Source organism: Dunckerocampus dactyliophorus, chromosome 6 (genome assembly GCF_027744805.1).
Source record: "Dunckerocampus dactyliophorus isolate RoL2022-P2 chromosome 6, RoL_Ddac_1.1, whole genome shotgun sequence".
Lineage (NCBI taxonomy): Eukaryota > Metazoa > Chordata > Actinopteri > Syngnathiformes > Syngnathidae > Dunckerocampus > Dunckerocampus dactyliophorus.
The window spans coordinates 19302443-19320518 of record NC_072824.1 but is presented as its reverse complement, the minus strand read 5'-3'; the positions used below and the strand labels follow the sequence as shown (position 1 = coordinate 19320518).

The following is an 18076-nucleotide window of genomic DNA, read 5'->3' as shown; positions in this document are numbered from 1 at the left end:
CAATATCTTAATGTAGTTACAGGCATCTTGTGGAGTTAATAAAAATTACATCAGGAGGTTGCCTACAGCCACCACCCATCCGTTCATTTTCTAGACCACCTGTCCTCACTAGGGTCACGGCTATGCTGGAGCTTATCCCAGCTGTCTTCGGGCGAGAGGCCAAGTACAACCTGGACCGGTCACCAACTAATCACTGGGCACAGATAGACAACCCATTCACTCTCACATTCATGCGTCCAAAGACAATTATGAGTCTCCAATTAACCGAGCATTCATATTTCCGGAACGTGGGCAGCACTGGTACCACTAGGCCTCCGTGAAACCCAAGGCAACAACCGCTAATGCCAATATTTTCTAATGTGGCGTCCAGCCATTTGCTTTAGTTGATCACATACCTGGCGAGTAATTGCAAATATGAGAGAAAGACAAATGTATTCGACTCTGCAAATAAGTCTACAATGTTGGTCTAAAGCCAGTCACGCCTCTAACTAATTAATAATTATGTTAATGTTCAATGGAAAGACAAACAGCTAATAGAACATGCAATATCTTTAATATGTAAATAACTTTTAAACAAGCCTATCAGACTGCAGCTGACCCTTCCTCTCCATGGAAACAGCACCCATCTAAAAAAAAATTAGTCGTTAGGTTACAGGAAATACGTCACACATTATTGTATCGTGATGAACCTTTACCTGTCCGTGGTTATACAATTACATCATCTGAGCCCATCTGGACCTCTGGGCTGGTACTCACAGTAGGCCTCATGAAGTCTTGTAGCAGCTGAGGAAGAGCCACTTGACACAAGCCATCTTCCGGAAAGTTGACTGGGCTGCACTGAGGCGGCGGAGGGAGTGGTGGACTGCCATTGTTTGTGCTGAACGTCCAGTGCTGCAGAGAATGTTTGTATTTAGCCACTGCGGCTGCCAAGAGCTCCTGGCTGGGCACCAGAGGGCGCATATAAGCCAGCGTCTGGTCAGTGAGGATGTTCGCTGGTTCGAGGTTAAGCAGGCGCCTATCAGTCTGCGGCGGTGACAAAGAGTCTGAATCCAAGATGATCACTTCGGTATCGGCCACCGTTTTTACACAGGACGCGTTTGAAGCGTCGACCATTGTCATATAGGATGAATTTGAGGCTTCGACCACTTCATGAGGCTCTACTTTGACTGGGAGCGATCCAGTGTTTGGCACATCAGTGACTGACAGCTTCTTCTCTGATCTCGACCTCCTCATTCTGTTCAATTGCAGTATTATGCTTCACTGAGTGTTTGATTGAAGCTGCCAAATGAACACTTCATGTACTCACGGGGGTAAAGGCTGAAGGCCCAACATCTTCCTGCTCTCGCTTATCAGTACCCTGAAAACACACACACTTGAATGCAACACAGCGATGTAGACAAAAGAACAGCAGCACCACATACCTGGACTGCATCCAGCCTTTAGGCCAAAGATGTTTGATGTCATTATCTAAAAAAGTCTTGAGGTAGTCCTCCAGCTGATGACTGCCTTCACTTTTGCTTTTAAATATGTCCAGTTTTCCCTTCAGCACATTGCACAGGCCCTCCCTGCAAACAAGAGTATAATGCTAAATATTAAATATAGAAATTAAACAAAAAAAATTTTTAAATGTGCACACTCTCACCTGATCTCCTCATTCCATTTGAACAATTTCTTAGGACCTCCTCCTCTTTTCACTCCTTTGTCCTCTACATTGTTCCGCAGGCCACCTTGCTTGATGTCATTAGCCTCCTCAGTTGTCCTGACAATCAATTTAACCAGCAGCCTTTATTAAATTAGATCATAATCATGATTCTGACCATATGTGATTATAATCAAGGTACATACCTCAGTTTTAAGGTCACAATTCGTTTAATTTTCGGTACAATAAGGGAACAAATTGCGAAATGTTCCCAAACAAGAAACTTAAAATACATTTTTCAAGCTCTGGCTTCTCCTTGGCACTATCGCGAGCCACGACTGCTGCTGCCCAAAGGTTGGGCTGCACTGTTTGTTTACAGAGGAGACACTCGATGTGTTTCGTGCAGAAACTCTGTACGCTTCTGTTCCGTCCCAACAAAATCTGATTACGAATACATGTTACACTGCGAGTCTGATTTAATTCAACATTTAGAATCCCACCTTAAAGTCCTAACTTGCTGATATTCTTGATATTCTTGATTGAAACAAGCAATCTGCTCGGGCATGGCTCGCTCAATGGCCTCCTTCAGCTTCTGCACGGGATCTTCTACATTGGAAAGGTTCTCCTGTGCAAAAAACCAAAAACAAAACGCCCGTGAATTCAACACGCTTATTTTGTTATAGTGGTGTATAGGCTACTCACTGCAAGTTTGAGTTTCTTGACACGTTTCAAGAGTGTCTCCTTGCTGCAGGGAAGGAAAGACGACAGGTGTGTGTACACCCTGGAGCGCAACTGTCCGCCATGCTCACGACACTGACAATCTATACTGAATATGAAGACAGTCAACAAATGAGTAGAATCAATATACAAAATTGACTTTTAATCAAGTTGTAACAGCTCTATAAACAAGTTTGAGCGCTAAATGGAATAAAAATCAATCGCGTGCCTCACTTGATTGCTCCACTAGTGGAAAAATGTCCTAGAAGAAAAGGCTTCGCCACACATCTTTAAAAAAGCCTGGCGCACTACCAACCATCCATTAGTCAGCTACAGACGTGGTCACTGATATACAGTATACATAATGTAATTGCAATGTTAGCAGTGTAGCTCACATAGCTATGCTAGTATTGCTAATATTTGGGTCCTCCTGTCCCACTCGGTTACTTTGTTGTATGTGATATACAGCATCTATTACTTTCGACCAGTGCAGAGTGACACTGATGTCCAGACTCGGAGGTCAAACGCCCCGGTTTTCATATGATTCGGTTTTCAACACAAATTTTCGCCAAAATCTTTCGTACCCTAACATTTTGGTTGGAACATCGTTCCTTCACTCGATCGCGGTTTTTCAAACAAACAATTAATAAATGATCGCTGTTTCGTGGTTGTACCCCGCCTCTCGTCCCAAGTCAGCTGGGATAGGCTTCATCATACACCCCCCTACACGACACTACTGAGGATGCATAGGCTGCCTATTATTATTACAGCCTATTAGTAAAAAAAAAAAAAAAAAAAAAAAGCATATTTCAGCAAACTGCACAATGACTATATGGGTGTTATTTCATGTGTAGAGGGGTCTAATAATGTTAAAAATGTTAAATTAGAAGATCATTTCTATGCCATAACTACAAAAATATTCAATTTATAAAAGAAGGAATCCTACTTTGCGGAAATTAACTTATACGGTCGGTCTACACCCAATTAACAGCGATAAATGAGGGATTAGTGTAATTTCTCTATAAAATGTATTTATTAGTTATATTTTTAGGTACCTGCTATTGCAGTCGGGTCTGGAACCAATTAACCGTGACACGAGTGATTACTGGAATTATTCTCTAGAAAATTTATTTTTCTTAATATTTTTGGTATCTGGAACAGATGAATTGAATTTACATTATTTTCTACTGAAAAAATTGCTTGGGTTTTTGCATGTTTAGGTTTTTGGACCAACTTAATGTAAATACTGGATAAAGTGAACAATAGCGTTTCTTGGAGCCACACACTGTCAGAGACAGGCATTGACAAACAGCTCACACATAAAACGGCGTGTTTCCAGTAGGGTTTACAAACAACACTTTTATACCGTCTAAATTCCAGCATCATGGCTAGATTTTTGGCAACACACATACACCCTTGTGGGACCTTTAAAAAAAAAAAAAAAAAAAAAAAGTAGGGGAGACTGGGGACAGTCGCAACACTTTTTACATTACTCTCAATTACTCAGAGATTATTTAGACTAGGCACACCAAATCTTTACATAGTAAACCTACATCTGTCTGCTAAATACCCATACCTTTTAAAGATGGCTACATATAACATATCAATCACAATATTTATTTGAATAAAAAACTTCAGATGTTGCAACTGACCTCAAACCTGGGGACAGTTGCAACACCGATCAGGGACGGTTGCAACACATTAAAAAAAACATTAAATTTCACCCAAATTTTATGCTTTTTGTTTAAATAACCACAGTATACAATATTAAAGTATTTAATAAGTTTAGTTTTGTGTAAAACCTAGGCCTACTTTGAGTCAATGTGCAAATGTTACCGACGCTATAAAAACTCAATATTTCAGTTTGGGACAAAAAGAATAGAATAATTTGGAGTGCAAAAAACATTTATTAAACATGTGAACAAACAGTGAACAGTTTTAGTGAACAAAATTCTCATTGTTTTAAAACCAGTGAATATAAAGTTTGATTTTTAAGTTTTGTTAAAGGCACACAACTGCTTAAAAAATAAAACTGCAACACTCGCCTCTTCCCCAACAAATCTGCTGTCTTGTGAACTATTCCAGCAGCTTCTGAACAATTCTAGCTCACAGAAAAAAAAACAGACATCTTCTTCCTCTTCAGAGTCTGATTCTTCTCTCTTCTTTTTTTTTTTGGTTTTCTTTACACTTTTCTTTGTGGTTTGATGTTCTTGTATTTTTTTTTTTGCCTTACTATGTTCAGATTTTTAATTATTTTGTTTATCATTAGCATTCATTTCTTATTATGATTCCCTATTCTGCCCATCATGAGCAGTAAAATATATTAATTGAGCCTAGTGTGGTCTATTTTGATGTTAGCATGGGGACAGTTGCAACCGTCCCCATAGTATCAGTCACGACAAAACACCATGTGCTAACTAGCCACAGTGACATTGACAAATGTAAGCGATGTGGCTGAATAGTCAACAAAACAGTGATTCAAACCAGGTAGGTTTGGAGTAATTCATACTAAATATTAGGATAGTATGACAAAAATACAGCTTGTGAAAAAAGCTACTTTCATACCTCCAAAACAACTTTGTCTTGATAGAAGCTGGACCAGATGCGCAATATGGCCACTTTCTTCTTGGCGAGTAAGAGGGTCTAACTGAGCATGTGCAGTATGAGTGTCATCACTCCAGCATGTTACTGATTAGACAAATAAGGCTTGTTGCAACCGTCCCCAGTCTCCCAATATGGGGCCCTTAACATTTTGGTACATGTCATGCATCAGTGTGTGTGTGTGTGTGCGTGTGTGCATAGGAGGGACTCACTCCAGCAGGACAGAGTTGACTTCTGGGGTGAAGAACTTGAGTTTGGACTCATTCTCAGAGGTCTTAGCCACCTGCACAAATAAAATGTGTGCGTATATGCGTTCATACTGTTAGTTGTGGTCATTACATGTTGTGACATCATGTTCATCATCGCCAATAACACAGGTGCGCTTTACCAACATCAGTTTCTTAATGCTATCCTCCAGGAGGGGCGGGAGCCCTTCAGGCAGAGCGGCGTACTGAAGAGGAAGTGTTTGGGTCATCTTTCTGCTTGGAGGTGCATTAGAGGAAGAACAAGGCTTGTTTTGATCATCTGTTTTGGGCTGGGGTGGAGGTAGTGCTTCTGCTAAAGACTGAGTTGTTGACTGTGGTGAGGAAATCTCTTCGCCGACATCCAACAGACAGTCCAGATCGATGTCAAAGTCCACCCTGCTGGCGGCCTGGAGAAGTACATGCTCATTGGTGGATCCGATCAAATTGAGCAGTGGGTCAGTCAATCCCGAGCCCCCGCCGCCGCCCGCGTCCGCCGGGCACAGGGGCATCCTGGGAGTGCCTGGCAGGGCCACCGTGCTTTGATGAGCTCTTTCCATTTCCTGTCGCTCCAACTCCTTTTCTCGTCGAAACTTTTTGAGCATTCTGGTGACGCTCAGCGTGCCAGCCCCCTTCTTCTTTTTCTTCTTCTTCATCAGCATCATCATCTCGTCAGCTGCTACCATCTCAGACGTTTCACTGAAAGAGAATAACAGGATTGTTACACATGCCACACCTCAGGCTGTAAGAAGATGACGACTGCAACCTCTCACCTTGAATGTGCATCAGCATCGTTTTTATCCTCCAAAACTTTGTGACAGCTTTTCTTCTTTGGGTTTGACAGGTCCTCTCTGGGTTTACGTTTCTGGACATTAAAAAGGTAGTGCCGTCACAAGGCAGGCTCTTTTAAGGATGAACATACAATACACTCATTGATGAGCTCCATCTCATTTTGCCCTATGCCCTAAAAGGAGTGTCACTTTCAATAAAAAGATTGTTTTGTTGCCTACTTTGGAGGTGCCAGGGGTTTTCTCGTCATCCGCGTCAGAAGCCTCACGGAAGTGAAGTACGCCAGAGTTGACGTAGAAGCCTCCAAATTTGGTGGTGATGGAGGATGGCACAAACTCGTCGTACTGCATTGAAGAAAGCATTTGACACATTCGACAACATAATGTGCAAAGCAAAAGCGTTTTTAAACACAAAAAAAGCTAGGTTGCCTTTCATAGTATGCAAATAATATGCAAATATTTGCATTTCATAAAATGCAAATAGTGTTCAAGTACACTGTAACTGGTCACGTGACGGAGTACACCACACCTGTCAACCTTCCCGTTTTTACCTGGAAACTACCGTATTTCACTCCTTTCCCGGCCCCTCCCGTGTTAATAGTTTCCCATATTTTCCCTGTATTTTAACTTTCAGGACGGAAGACATTTTTTTGAGGATAGGTGGAAAATTCTTGTGGAAGATTGGAATTTCCCTTACTTTCCCGGAACAGTTCTTTTAGACCTATTTTATAATGCAAATGTTGACAGGTGGGGGGGTACGCCTGCACAATCTGATGATTCAATAAAAGAGATTTATTGATCTTGTATTGATCTAAACAGTACAAGTGTACCTAATGTGGTGGTGGGTGAGAATATGCAGATGTACATTTGGAAGCACTCACAGCCTCAGAGTTGTCGATGAAGGAATCTTCATCATCATAACCGTAACCGATATCAATCAAGTCCTGAACCCGATCCCGCTTTTTATTTACCGCCTACAATGAACACAAGCACAGATGAGTTATTCCATACCAAAGAAAAGAACTGTTCATAATTTCACAACATAAAATTTTGGAAAGCGGCTGCAACTCACATATTTTTCCTCCATCTTTCTGGCAATATCAGCCAACTGGTCCTTCTTCTGCTCCTCCTCTTCGAATATGGACCTAGGTTGGACTTCATCTATACTGTGGCTCTTCTAACAAAGTAAATTATAGTATGTACTTTATATTGACACTTTTGCATCCAGGTCATTTTTTCACACTTAACACGCTTACAATTAAAAATAAATTAAATGACATTTTACAAATATGACTGACCCGTCAATACTCAATGGAATCCCCTCATTTAAAATCCAAGATGACATATAAAAAAGCGGCATAAAGAATAGATGGATGGATGGATGGATGGCTGTATCAAAACTGTATTAACCGGAGGTTGCATACGAACATGCAGAACCACGTGACGTCAACATAGCCAGTCAAAGATAAAAGCTCATGAACTCCTAGTTATTTCACATTTCACACTAGGAAAAAAAAACATACCTAACATACCTTAAAAAAAAACAAAAACAAGTCGTACCTTGTTCTCCAGCAGTTGAGAGTAGCTAAACTCCGGGAAGTTGTGGTCATCAGGCTCGAACAAGGTAAGGACGAGTCGGATCGATCCCGTGTCACCCTCCGCTGATGGTCCAGAACCAGGACCAGAACCGGTGTTTTTTTTCCCGACACACGGTGCCGGCTCCGGGGGCAGAATGGTGGTTCTCGTGCTGGTGGCCGCCGAGTTAACTTGACAGGTCAAAGATGTCAGCTGTACGCGGCGAGGCTGAGCCATCTCGCTTGGAAACAGCAGCGAGGAGACCATGTGAGTTTAATTAGAGGCTAAATGGAGGCAGGTGTTTACGGAAATGACGCAATGTCCTGCAAAACATGATTGACGAACGTCAGTTATATCAGCTAAGTACATTTATGGCCATATTATTTGTCATTCAGTCATATATTATCTTAAATGAGTAGGACTTCCCTTTCAAAATGGCTGCCAATGCTGAGTCAATTGAGTCAGAACACCGGGAAATTAGCACACTGAGGTTGCTTCATACGTCACATAGTAGTCCCCTTTTATGAAGAGGATGTCATCGGAGTAATCTGATTGGGCGCTTTGTCAGTGTTATGATGTTCCATGACATCACACATGATATCACTGTTTTATCATTGCGTCTTGTGTGTAAAAGAAACTTGTTTAAGCATGGAAAATAGACGCTTATGCAGTGCCATGAGCTTCATGGATTTGAAAATCTTAAAAAACTGACATATACATATGCCTAATACATCACAGCACATCCTATCAACATCCTAGATAGCATCGCATGTGCAGTATATTTGCCCCTGATTACCTACAACCTATTTAACTCTGCTATTGCTATTTATATGTCAATATAATACTGTAACCAAGTATTTGTTTGATGACAAGAATGTGATTGAAATTGGGGTTAGACCACTGTATATAGTTATAGTGCTGGGCTCCAGACTGTGTCTAAATTTGAGACATTGTGAGTAAATTTTTCACCTACTCGCGTATGTGTGACCAGATAAAAGTACGAGTCCCGTATTGAGTTGACAAGGGACGCACTTTGGCCCTTGTAACCGTGAGAATGAAAAATAGTCAATTGACGACAGCTTGCCACAGGCTAAGCCTATCGATGCCAGTGTGTGTGATGACTCACCTTTTAGTGTCATCGCCGTTCGACTTCTGGCGTCTTTGTTTACACACTTAGTGTAGTCTCTGGCCTTTGGGCTCCAAATTTGACATTTTTACCAGAGTGACGTTTTATCTTTAAAACATACGAGCAATGTGTTTAGTTCGGAGCTTGTTTTTGTCTCACGAGGAAGCTAAAAGTGGCTATCACGTTTATGAGGTACAGTACGTGCTAATTTACTTTAAGTGTCACTTAACAAACTAACTGTCTTGTATTCATTATAATACTTATGTCTTGTCTTCTGGTGACCAGTCCAGGGTGTACCCCGCCTCTCACCCGAAGCCAGTGGGTATATGCTCCAGCATACCCCCGCGACCCTATTGAGGATAAGCAGAATAGAACAGAACAATATACTGTAACAGGAAAGATTTCTATAAGAAAAATATTTAAATTGTTATTTTATTCTGTTAATTGTGTTATTTTGAAGTAAAATTATATTATTGAACAATTCATTTCCCATGTAGTTGGCGGTGCAGTGGCGGGCGGTGCATTTTGTACCTGGGTCTTCAGTGGGTCGACCAGATTTTTTTTGCCACACACTGAGCGCCAGTGTAAAAAAACAAAACAATGATGATAGGAAATATGTGCCATAGCGAGCCTTCAGTCAGGGCCGCCCATGTAGAGCAACAGAGTCGTTAGCGATGTGCCATACAGGCATTTAGAGGGGAACTCCAACACATTCTGTAGCTGCGACCACCTTAAGATTGCTGCGATACCAACACTATAAATAACAATTTAAGTTCCCTTACCTTCAGATACATAGTCACCAATGCACCTGACTTACATTACTACTAGTAACTTAGAGTCAGTGACTCATTTTCACCTTTGATTGGGGGTGCACCGGTGCTTGTACACTGCATTCACAATTATACAATAACATAACAGTGCTCTTGAATGTTTAAGGACGTGAAAGTGAGCTTTTAGCATTTCTTCAGAATATCTTTGTGTGCACAACTATTAGGCAACTATCGGTGTGCAGAGTTATTAGGCAACTCAAAAAACAAACATTCCCATCTCACTACTTTTCATTTCTTTAAAGTCAGAATGTCAAATATTTATTTGTAAAGTTTGTGTTTGACATTTCCAAAAATAAATCAGTGACCAATTTGGCCACCCTTTTTTCCAATAACACGGAAAAGCCTTCTGTCGGTTTCTTGATTATTTGACCATCAAATTTCTGTGCAGCAGCAACCAAAGCCTACCGACACTGTTCAGAAAGGATTACCTTTTTTTCTTCACTGTAAATCGTGCGTTTTCAGGGGCCACAACTACTCAATATAGAGTTTAAGTCAGGTGAGCAACAAGGTCATGTCATTATTTTTAAGACTTGGAGTACTTGGATGCATGAGAGAGCATTGTCCTGCATAAAAATCATGGTCTTATTGAAAGATGAACACTTTTTCAATACTTTTTCACAATTAGGGTCATGGGGGTATAACGGGGTACACCCTAGATTGGGCGCCAGCCAGTCGCAGGGCACATATAGACAAACAACCATTCACACATTCATGCCTATGGACAATTTAGAGTGGCCAATGTTTTTGGAATGTGGGAGGGAACCAGAGTACCCAAGCTCATTTAATAATTCCAGCCCTTACCAGTACCCCACCTCCATCTTAACGGCGTCTGAGTTGGAGAAGAGCTCCCTGCCCATTGCTGATGCAGCCGCAGGCCTATCAAGAGTGATTCATCAGTCCATAAAACATTTGAAAAATCTGTCTTCAGATATTTCTTGGCCAAGTCATAGCCTTTCAACTTGTGTCTTGTTCAGTGGTGGTCGGGTTTCAGCCTCTTACCTTGGCCATGTCTCTGAGCACTGAACGCAATGTACCGTACTTCTGGACACTCCAGGTAGATTACAGTTCTGGAATGTGACAGCACTGGAGGATAATGGGTTCCTCGGAGCTTCACGTTTGATTTTTCTGAAATATATGGCAGTTAATTCCTCCTAAAATTTTAAGTTAGGGGCCCACTGTGCTCCTAGTTAAAAAAACAAAACAAAACACAAAGTTTTGAGCCCTGTTTAGTGTTATTCAACGCATGAATCATGCTTCCGATTGTGGCGAAACAAGGGTTATGAGATAGATTTTAACAAATAAAAGGCATGCTAGTTTTGTTGCACTAATGAGGCAGAGGACGTGTTTTTAAACAAACAGGATATTTTATTACAAAATATTCAAAATAAATACATTAAAAGTTACCACATGGAAGGGATTAATATATTTAATTAAAAATAAAGTCCACACTGACATCAACTCCATAATAAAAGCAAAATGATGGAATCAAAACAAATATATAGATTTAATAACTACAATTTAGATTTAACAACTACAACGAAAACAAACAATGGCAACTAAAACAGCGCGACCCTGCGCGCGCACACACACTCATACAATCCTTCCGGGGTAAACTTGGCCACCAGAGGCCAAAACAGTAAAAAAAAAGTCAAAAACAGCGAAGCCCAGCCAACACGATAAGTATTAAAAACACAAACCAAGCACAAGCCGGTCGTTACCATGCACGTGGCGTCGTGAACATGGACGCCGATGGAGGAGAGGGGAAGGAAGCACCTGAATTACACTCCCAGCCACAGCTCTGCGTCCTTGACGTCTCCGTGTAGAAAAAGGGGAACATCAGGCACCACACACTCCAATGGCGAAACTGTCGGCATAAAGAAATTACACAGGTGGCTGGACGCCACAAACAACTAGGACCACATACCTGTCCGCTGCAGCACCGGGAGAATGAGACAGCCTGAAGCCAACAACCCACTTTGCAATAACAGGAACTCTACGACAGTAGGGCCACCATATAAACACCTACACTTTCTAATGGTAATTGTCATATAGCAACATACCCTTATTTCCTGAGAGACCAGTTTGCGCTCGGCAGCCTGAAAGGGGGCGTACCTCAGCAGCAACAAGCAAGAGGGTGCCCTCGAGCGATTGGCTAACAATCACAGCGGCAACACTATTAGGTTGGATGACCAAGTCCATCCTGCCACACAATACAATGAGCTTTGTTTGTGCCACAACCTGCACTGCACTGTTTATGCCACAAAGTGGCGGTATAGCCAATGGAAAGGGGTTTCAAACGTACTTTTTTCTCTCCCAAATAGTCTTCTACATTTGAGCTTTACAATTTTTTTTAAAAAACGTTAAAAAACATAACTAAATAAAATGAATACAATAACTGACCTAATGCTTCAAAAGTTATTACAGATACACTATGGAACAAATAAACGCTCATTTTATTTAGTATGTTAATGTCAACCTGTAACACATTTTTTGTGAAAATAAAAAACGTACATAAAATAAAAACGAAAACATAAAAAAAATACGATAGTCAAATAAAATTTTAAAAAGTAGTTAAAATCAGATCAAATTTATATTTTTGTCCAACTAACAAAAGACAATTGCCCAGAACAAGTTGTCATAAAAATATTTTATATGACAACTTATTTGATTACATTGGACTTGTACAACGAATGCTTGATTTGATACATTTCATTAAGGTGTAGCTAATACAAACGGTGGCATTTTTTTTTTTTACATTTTAAAATACATACCAAACAAGAGCTTGAGGAATCCTACTAATTTTATTGCGACTGATTGGCAGAATATCTCCTAAACTGTCATGACTCTAACTGCTTTACATATGTTTAGTTGGGATACAATTGAAATGTGCCCTGCCATTGACTGGTGACCAATCCAAGGTGTAGCTTGCCTCTCGCCTGAAATCAGCTGTGTTAGTCTCCAGCTTACTCGTGACCCTAATGAAGACAAGCAGTACAGAAAATCGATTGCTGGATGAAAAATTAAAATGTAACTCACAAATATCAACATAGAACTTCTAATTTGAGATTAACAGTCAGCGCTGTCCTGTCGTAATGAGTTAAAGGTCTGACAGCAGTATTTTTATTAGGAATGGCTTATTTCAGAGGGGCCTTAAAGAGCACTGCAGGAAAAAAAGGCTCCCTTTCATGCAAAGCCTAATGCAGTCAGCCCTGCAGTGAATTGACTTTGACAATTACAATAACGGGATAATTGCAATCTGTCACCATATATTCTGTGTTAGCATATCACCAAAATAACCAATTCCGAGCGTGATTGACTCCACACATGTCCCCGATCTGCATAACACACACATCACCCCCATCCTTCACCACCCCTTTTTGTAATTATACATGAATTTCACGGTACAAGGCTTTTAATGCAAATAATATGGATCCTCTTTCTTCCCCTTACCCCTACTCCTCTGACCAGCATGAGGGGGATCAGATTGCAGCCAATTTTGGTTTGTCAAGCTCCCCCTCTCCCAGTATGTTAATGGGATGGAGGTTATTTGAGCTGATGACATGGGCTGGAACAGCAGCACTGCATTAAAACAATAAACATGCTGGAGACAATGAACCAAAACACACCCGAGTGGGACAAAGATGGACAGGACAGATGGACTCCATGCGGGGAGGCCTCATTGTGTGTGTGTGTGTAGTGGTCTGCCCGGTGACATGGGCCACGCCGGTGCAGGATCACAGTGGTGAAATTGGAGGACAATGCTGGGGGATAATTCAAAGCGACTGAGGGAGGCTGTGTCCCAGAGGTGCATAAATCACCCATTCGTTAAGAAAAGCAAACAGGAGCCAATATTAATTAAGCTGTTCCTCAGTGCTGGGCATTGTGTGCTTTTGTTGGCCTCCTGGAAGAGAAGGAGTTAAAATCAAAGTACAGGCCAAAGGGTGAAGACTCTTAGGGTGCTCACAACAATGACACCAATTGTCAGTGAAAGGAAATGTTCTATTTAAGAGCACATATGCACTGTTAAAGAAAGCTACTCAACAATATATACACATAGGCCACTTCATTACGCACACCTGCACCATTTAATGATATCCAATACAAGACTTACTGAATATAAAACATAATTGTTTTGATTGATACTGTCTGAAAGGAGACAGTTTAACAATATGTTTAACAGTACAAGCCCAAAAATATGTATACTCCATGGCCAAATTTAGATTTTTTGTTGCTGTTTAAAGGGTTTCTTATCTTTATCTTTTCATCTTATGACACAACTATGAGTAAACAATCTTTTGCACCATTCTAAAGTTAAGTTCTAACAAACTACTTGGCTTTCAAAATCTTGTTTTTTATTACGTGTTTTATTATGTTTACAGGGTTTGAATGTGTTTTAAACTCTTTTAACTGTGTCTTATTGTGTTTAACATAAAACCGTCCAGGGACAACAGATGGAAATTAGCCTGTGGCTAAAATCTGATATATTTACACATCATGTACAGTATATGTTCATCAATATGTACTGTCCCTATCTTAAATAAATAAAAAACATAATTTATTCTATACCAGTAAGCCTTACCTTTACAGAATATAAAAATGCTGGAACCCTCCTTTGGGGGAATAGTCCCCTGAAAAACTGAAATTCTGTACCGTAACTGAGCTGTTTTCTACTCACCTGGGACCCTGTTTACTCTCTCAACATTGGAACTAAAAAACAATTTATATTATCATTAAACATAACTAAAGTTTGCTTGGCAGGTTTGGAAAATGTGTTTTACTTTATTGTTCTCAGGCTGCTGCACCTGCCTAGACGTCAGTTAGAACATTGGATACACGTGTATACACAACTTCTGATAGTCTTTTATCATTTCCAGGCAGGAGATACTAATTTAAAAGATTAAAAAAAAATCACTTTTCATCCAAATTTGGCCAGAGTATCAATTAATGGTACCTATTATCAATAGCTACCTTAATTAAATTGGGTCCAATATCTTATTTTCCCCATTGTGTACAATGTAAATAGTTATAGTTTATAGCAAGGCATTCAAAATAATACAGCTCTAGCAAGAAAAGAATAACAGCTGTCACTATGCACATTTAAAGGTCATAAAGGCAACTCAACAAAAATATAAACACAACACTTTTGTTTTTGATTTAATGAGCTGAAGTCATATATCTAAAACATTTTCCATGTACACAAAAGGCCTATAAAATTCATCTGTGTTCAATGTCCATAACATACACCTTGCCCATACCATAACCCTACTGCCGCAATTGGCCACTGGGTCCATGACGTTGACATCAGTTGACAGCTCACCCACATGACGCCATACACGCTGTCTGCCATCTGCCCTGTACAGTGAAACCAGGATTCATGGGTGAAGCGAACATCTCTTCAAAGTGCCAGACGTTATCGAATGTGAGCATTTGCCTACAGTACTGAAGTCGGTTACGATGACAAACTGCAATCTGGTTGAGACCCTGATGAGTACGACGAGCATGCAGATGAGCTTCCTGCGACGCTTCCTGACAGTCTGTGCTGAAATTCTTTGGTTATGCGAACTGATTGTTGCAGCAGCTGTCTTGGAGGTGACGAGGCTGGATGTGGAGCTCTGGTTGACATTCCTGCAGTCATCGTGCCTATTGCACGCTCCCGCAACACAACACTTGCAACATCTGTGGCATTGTGGTGTGTGATAAAGCTGCACATTTCGGAGTGGCCTTTTATTGTGGCCAGCCCAAGGCACACCTGTGCAATAACCAAGCTGTGTACTCAGCATCTTAACATCCCGCGCCTGTGATGGATTACACTTGGATTATTACACAGGTTTAGGCAATTTGTAAACAATATTTAAGAGAAATAGGCTTTTAGAAAAAGTTTTAGATAGGCCATCTCATGCCGAGTTGAGGAGTTCAACTCATGAAAGATGCAAGCAAAAACAAAAGTGTTGCCTTTATATTTTGGTTGAGTTTAAATCATTCATGTTTTAATGGAGAAATGATGGTTGTGGAGAGGAATGATCTCACCACAAATCTTCTTCCAATTCCAAGATTCCACAGTTTTTAATGTTGTGTCCAATCGACTGCACAACTCCGGGTAAAAAAGGTATTTAAATATGCTGCCTCATTTAGAGTTTTCTTGGAACCAACTAGCAAGGAAGTTAATTTTGATGCAGATTATTTGTTGATTTGTTTACTTTTTTTTTTTTTTTTTATTAATTTTTAGTTTATCTAAATCTATTTTGTTATGCAGTTGTTTTGCAATATCTGTGCTCTTGCTGTCAGACTTGTCCAGAACATCCAGTCCACTGCATGAAAGCTTGTTAGTGGAAAAGTACTAGTAAATACTGCATGTGCTAAATTGAAATATAAATGCATGATCTCAATATTTCCTTTGCACACTAAAATCCTACAAATGATATTTTCCATGAAAGTCACTGTTCATGAATTCCTAAATGTTTAGTGCATAGACAAGACTAAAAACATGATCTACATAAAAGTAAAACATTTGTCAATCCTTTGTTTCCCTTCTAGCCGCAGTAGCCTGCAGCCTATACATTATATTTACTACCTAATACATGAACTTCAGAGGAAAATTATACAAAATCAATGTGATTTTACATGAGCAAATGACTGTTTTTGTATTATTTAGTGAAGAATGTGGGTGTTTTTCTTTTCAAGGTAACTAAATATTCATTTTAATTAAAAAATAAAAATAAAATGCAACTAGTTCACTTCCCCTGTGGTCCACTGGGGGGCGCCCTTCGCTGATCCCTGTCTGTATTGTCAGGCCTCGCTATCTTTGATTAAGGTTTTAAATTGGCTGTATTTAATGAACGCTGCCTAATTGGGCCCGGATAACAACTTTAATTGATAAGTAATTATCAGCCACCATCTTTTTAAATACATTTTTCTCTTTGTGTTTCTACAGTATACATACAGTAGCTCTCAACACTCCGCTCCACTCCCCCACCCTCCTCCCACCCCAGTGGTCTGTGTTTATGTAAACAAGCTGTGGTAAACAATTAGGCGTAAATGTGACAGATTTGCTGCTCAAGCAAACAGGGCAAAAGCACACAGTCACAGTAGGCTTATTTGGTAGTTCAAGCGCTTCAATGTCACAATACATGTACGGTTAATGCGTATCAAATATAATTTTTTACTATTACTGGACACTGACGAATTATCTCACTGAATAATGAATGTAGCTGACGTCGTTACTGAAAAACATGCCTATGCAGTGTTTATCGCAGGGGATAGGTTCACAAAATAGTCCGCAATAAGTGAAATCTGCGAAGTGGCCAACTTTACTTGTTACAGTTATTATATATGTTTGAAGGCTGTAAACCCCCTCACCATACACTTTATACACTGTTCTCAGACAGGCAAAAACATTTCTCACATTTTAAACACACTCAAAGCTAAAATTTCATTTGAATTTTAATGATCAATCTCCTAGGTTGGACACGATAAATGATTAAGTGACTCAAGCTTCACTCCTCTGACCATGCTTCGTCCTGGAGCGGTTCGGCTGTAGCATTTTCGTATCCTTGTTAAAACATATTGCGCCTGTTGTTGTCCTCCTCCTCGTCCTCCTCATTCAACCGAAGGTTCATTTAGCCGGTTAGCTTCTTCTTCTTCTATTGTTTATTGGTGGTTAGCAGGCAGCTCACACAGTTAGCTAGTTTGCTAGAGACGGCACGAAGAAGGTTGTTTGACAATAGTCTACAGCGGGGGTCACCAACGTGGTGCCCGCGGGCACCAGGTAGCCCCCCACGACCACATGAGGCGCCCGCAAGCCTGCTTTTCATTCAGTTTTTCAGTTAACAATGTGAGAACACTAGTAAGAAAAGTATTCTGAAACATAAAATGTGAGTTGTAGATACCAACATTTTGTGAATGTTTTGGTAAAACAAGCATATTTGATCTGTTTGGGTTGAAATAAGGTATGAAAATCATTTCTACAAAAATGAGTAGCTCGTGGCCATTTTCATTTTCTAAAAGTAGCTCTCGCAAGAAAAAACGCTGGTGACCCCTGGTCTACAGCCAATCAGGATGCAGAACACAGAGGGCGGGCTCTGCTGTTGTGGCTGTTGTGGTGTATTTAGCCGGCTATTGTCTACTGTGGGTTCCTAATATGCTTGTACAGGCACGTAAACACACTGAGATGAGGTGGAGCTGCATACGTCTTCAACATGAGTATACAACACCCTCTACTGGTAGCAGTAGTAAATACAATAACAGACACATACAACAGAGCACCGATAGATCGCTCTAACACACCACAAGATCGCACAACATAATGCACGCTCATACGCTATTAAAAAAAATATGCAAAATTGCACTTAAAAAATCTGCGAAACAGCAAATCTACGAAAGTTGAACTGCAATGTAGCGAGGGAACACTGTATACACAATATTGGGTACACCTGCACATTATACAAAAGCTGTATCAAAATTTGATTGGCTGTTGACTGTAGTCATCTAACAATATGTTTTACGTTATATGTATATACTGTTTAAACAATACGATTTGTGAATGGCTTAAAAAAATGCAA

At 40.3% G+C, this 18076-nt stretch overlaps 1 protein-coding gene and 1 long non-coding RNA gene across 5 annotated transcripts; both read right to left on the bottom strand.

The window, feature by feature from the left end:
- Window positions 1–515: 515 nt before the first annotated feature.
- ubn1 (ubinuclein 1) lies at window positions 516–8090 on the bottom strand. Of its 4 annotated transcripts, none has more exons than XR_008570714.1 (14): window positions 7548–8090; window positions 7060–7164; window positions 6869–6961; window positions 6210–6332; window positions 5973–6064; window positions 5346–5898; window positions 5170–5240; window positions 2342–2465; window positions 2140–2264; window positions 1643–1759; window positions 1422–1565; window positions 1307–1357; window positions 696–891; window positions 516–626 (listed from the first exon to the last, which is right to left on the bottom strand). XR_008570714.1 is itself a non-coding variant. In XM_054779473.1 (14 exons), the coding sequence occupies exons 1-13, from the start codon at window positions 7827–7829 to the stop codon at window positions 706–708; spliced, it is 2424 nt and encodes an 807-aa protein (XP_054635448.1). In that variant the 5' UTR covers window positions 7830–8090; the 3' UTR covers window positions 516–626; window positions 696–705. The 4 variants fall into 4 exon arrangements, 3 of the variants coding, with proteins under 3 accessions (XP_054635448.1, XP_054635449.1, XP_054635450.1); XM_054779473.1 differs by having other exon boundaries at window positions 696–1234; window positions 1307–1372; XM_054779474.1 differs by having other exon boundaries at window positions 696–1234.
- A 2840-nt stretch (window positions 8091–10930) lies between these two features.
- LOC129183087 (uncharacterized) lies at window positions 10931–11718 on the bottom strand. Its single transcript, XR_008570745.1, has 3 exons — window positions 11579–11718; window positions 11443–11511; window positions 10931–11382 (listed from the first exon to the last, which is right to left on the bottom strand). It is a non-coding gene; the product is annotated as an uncharacterized LOC129183087 (long non-coding RNA).
- Window positions 11719–18076: the final 6358 nt, after the last annotated feature.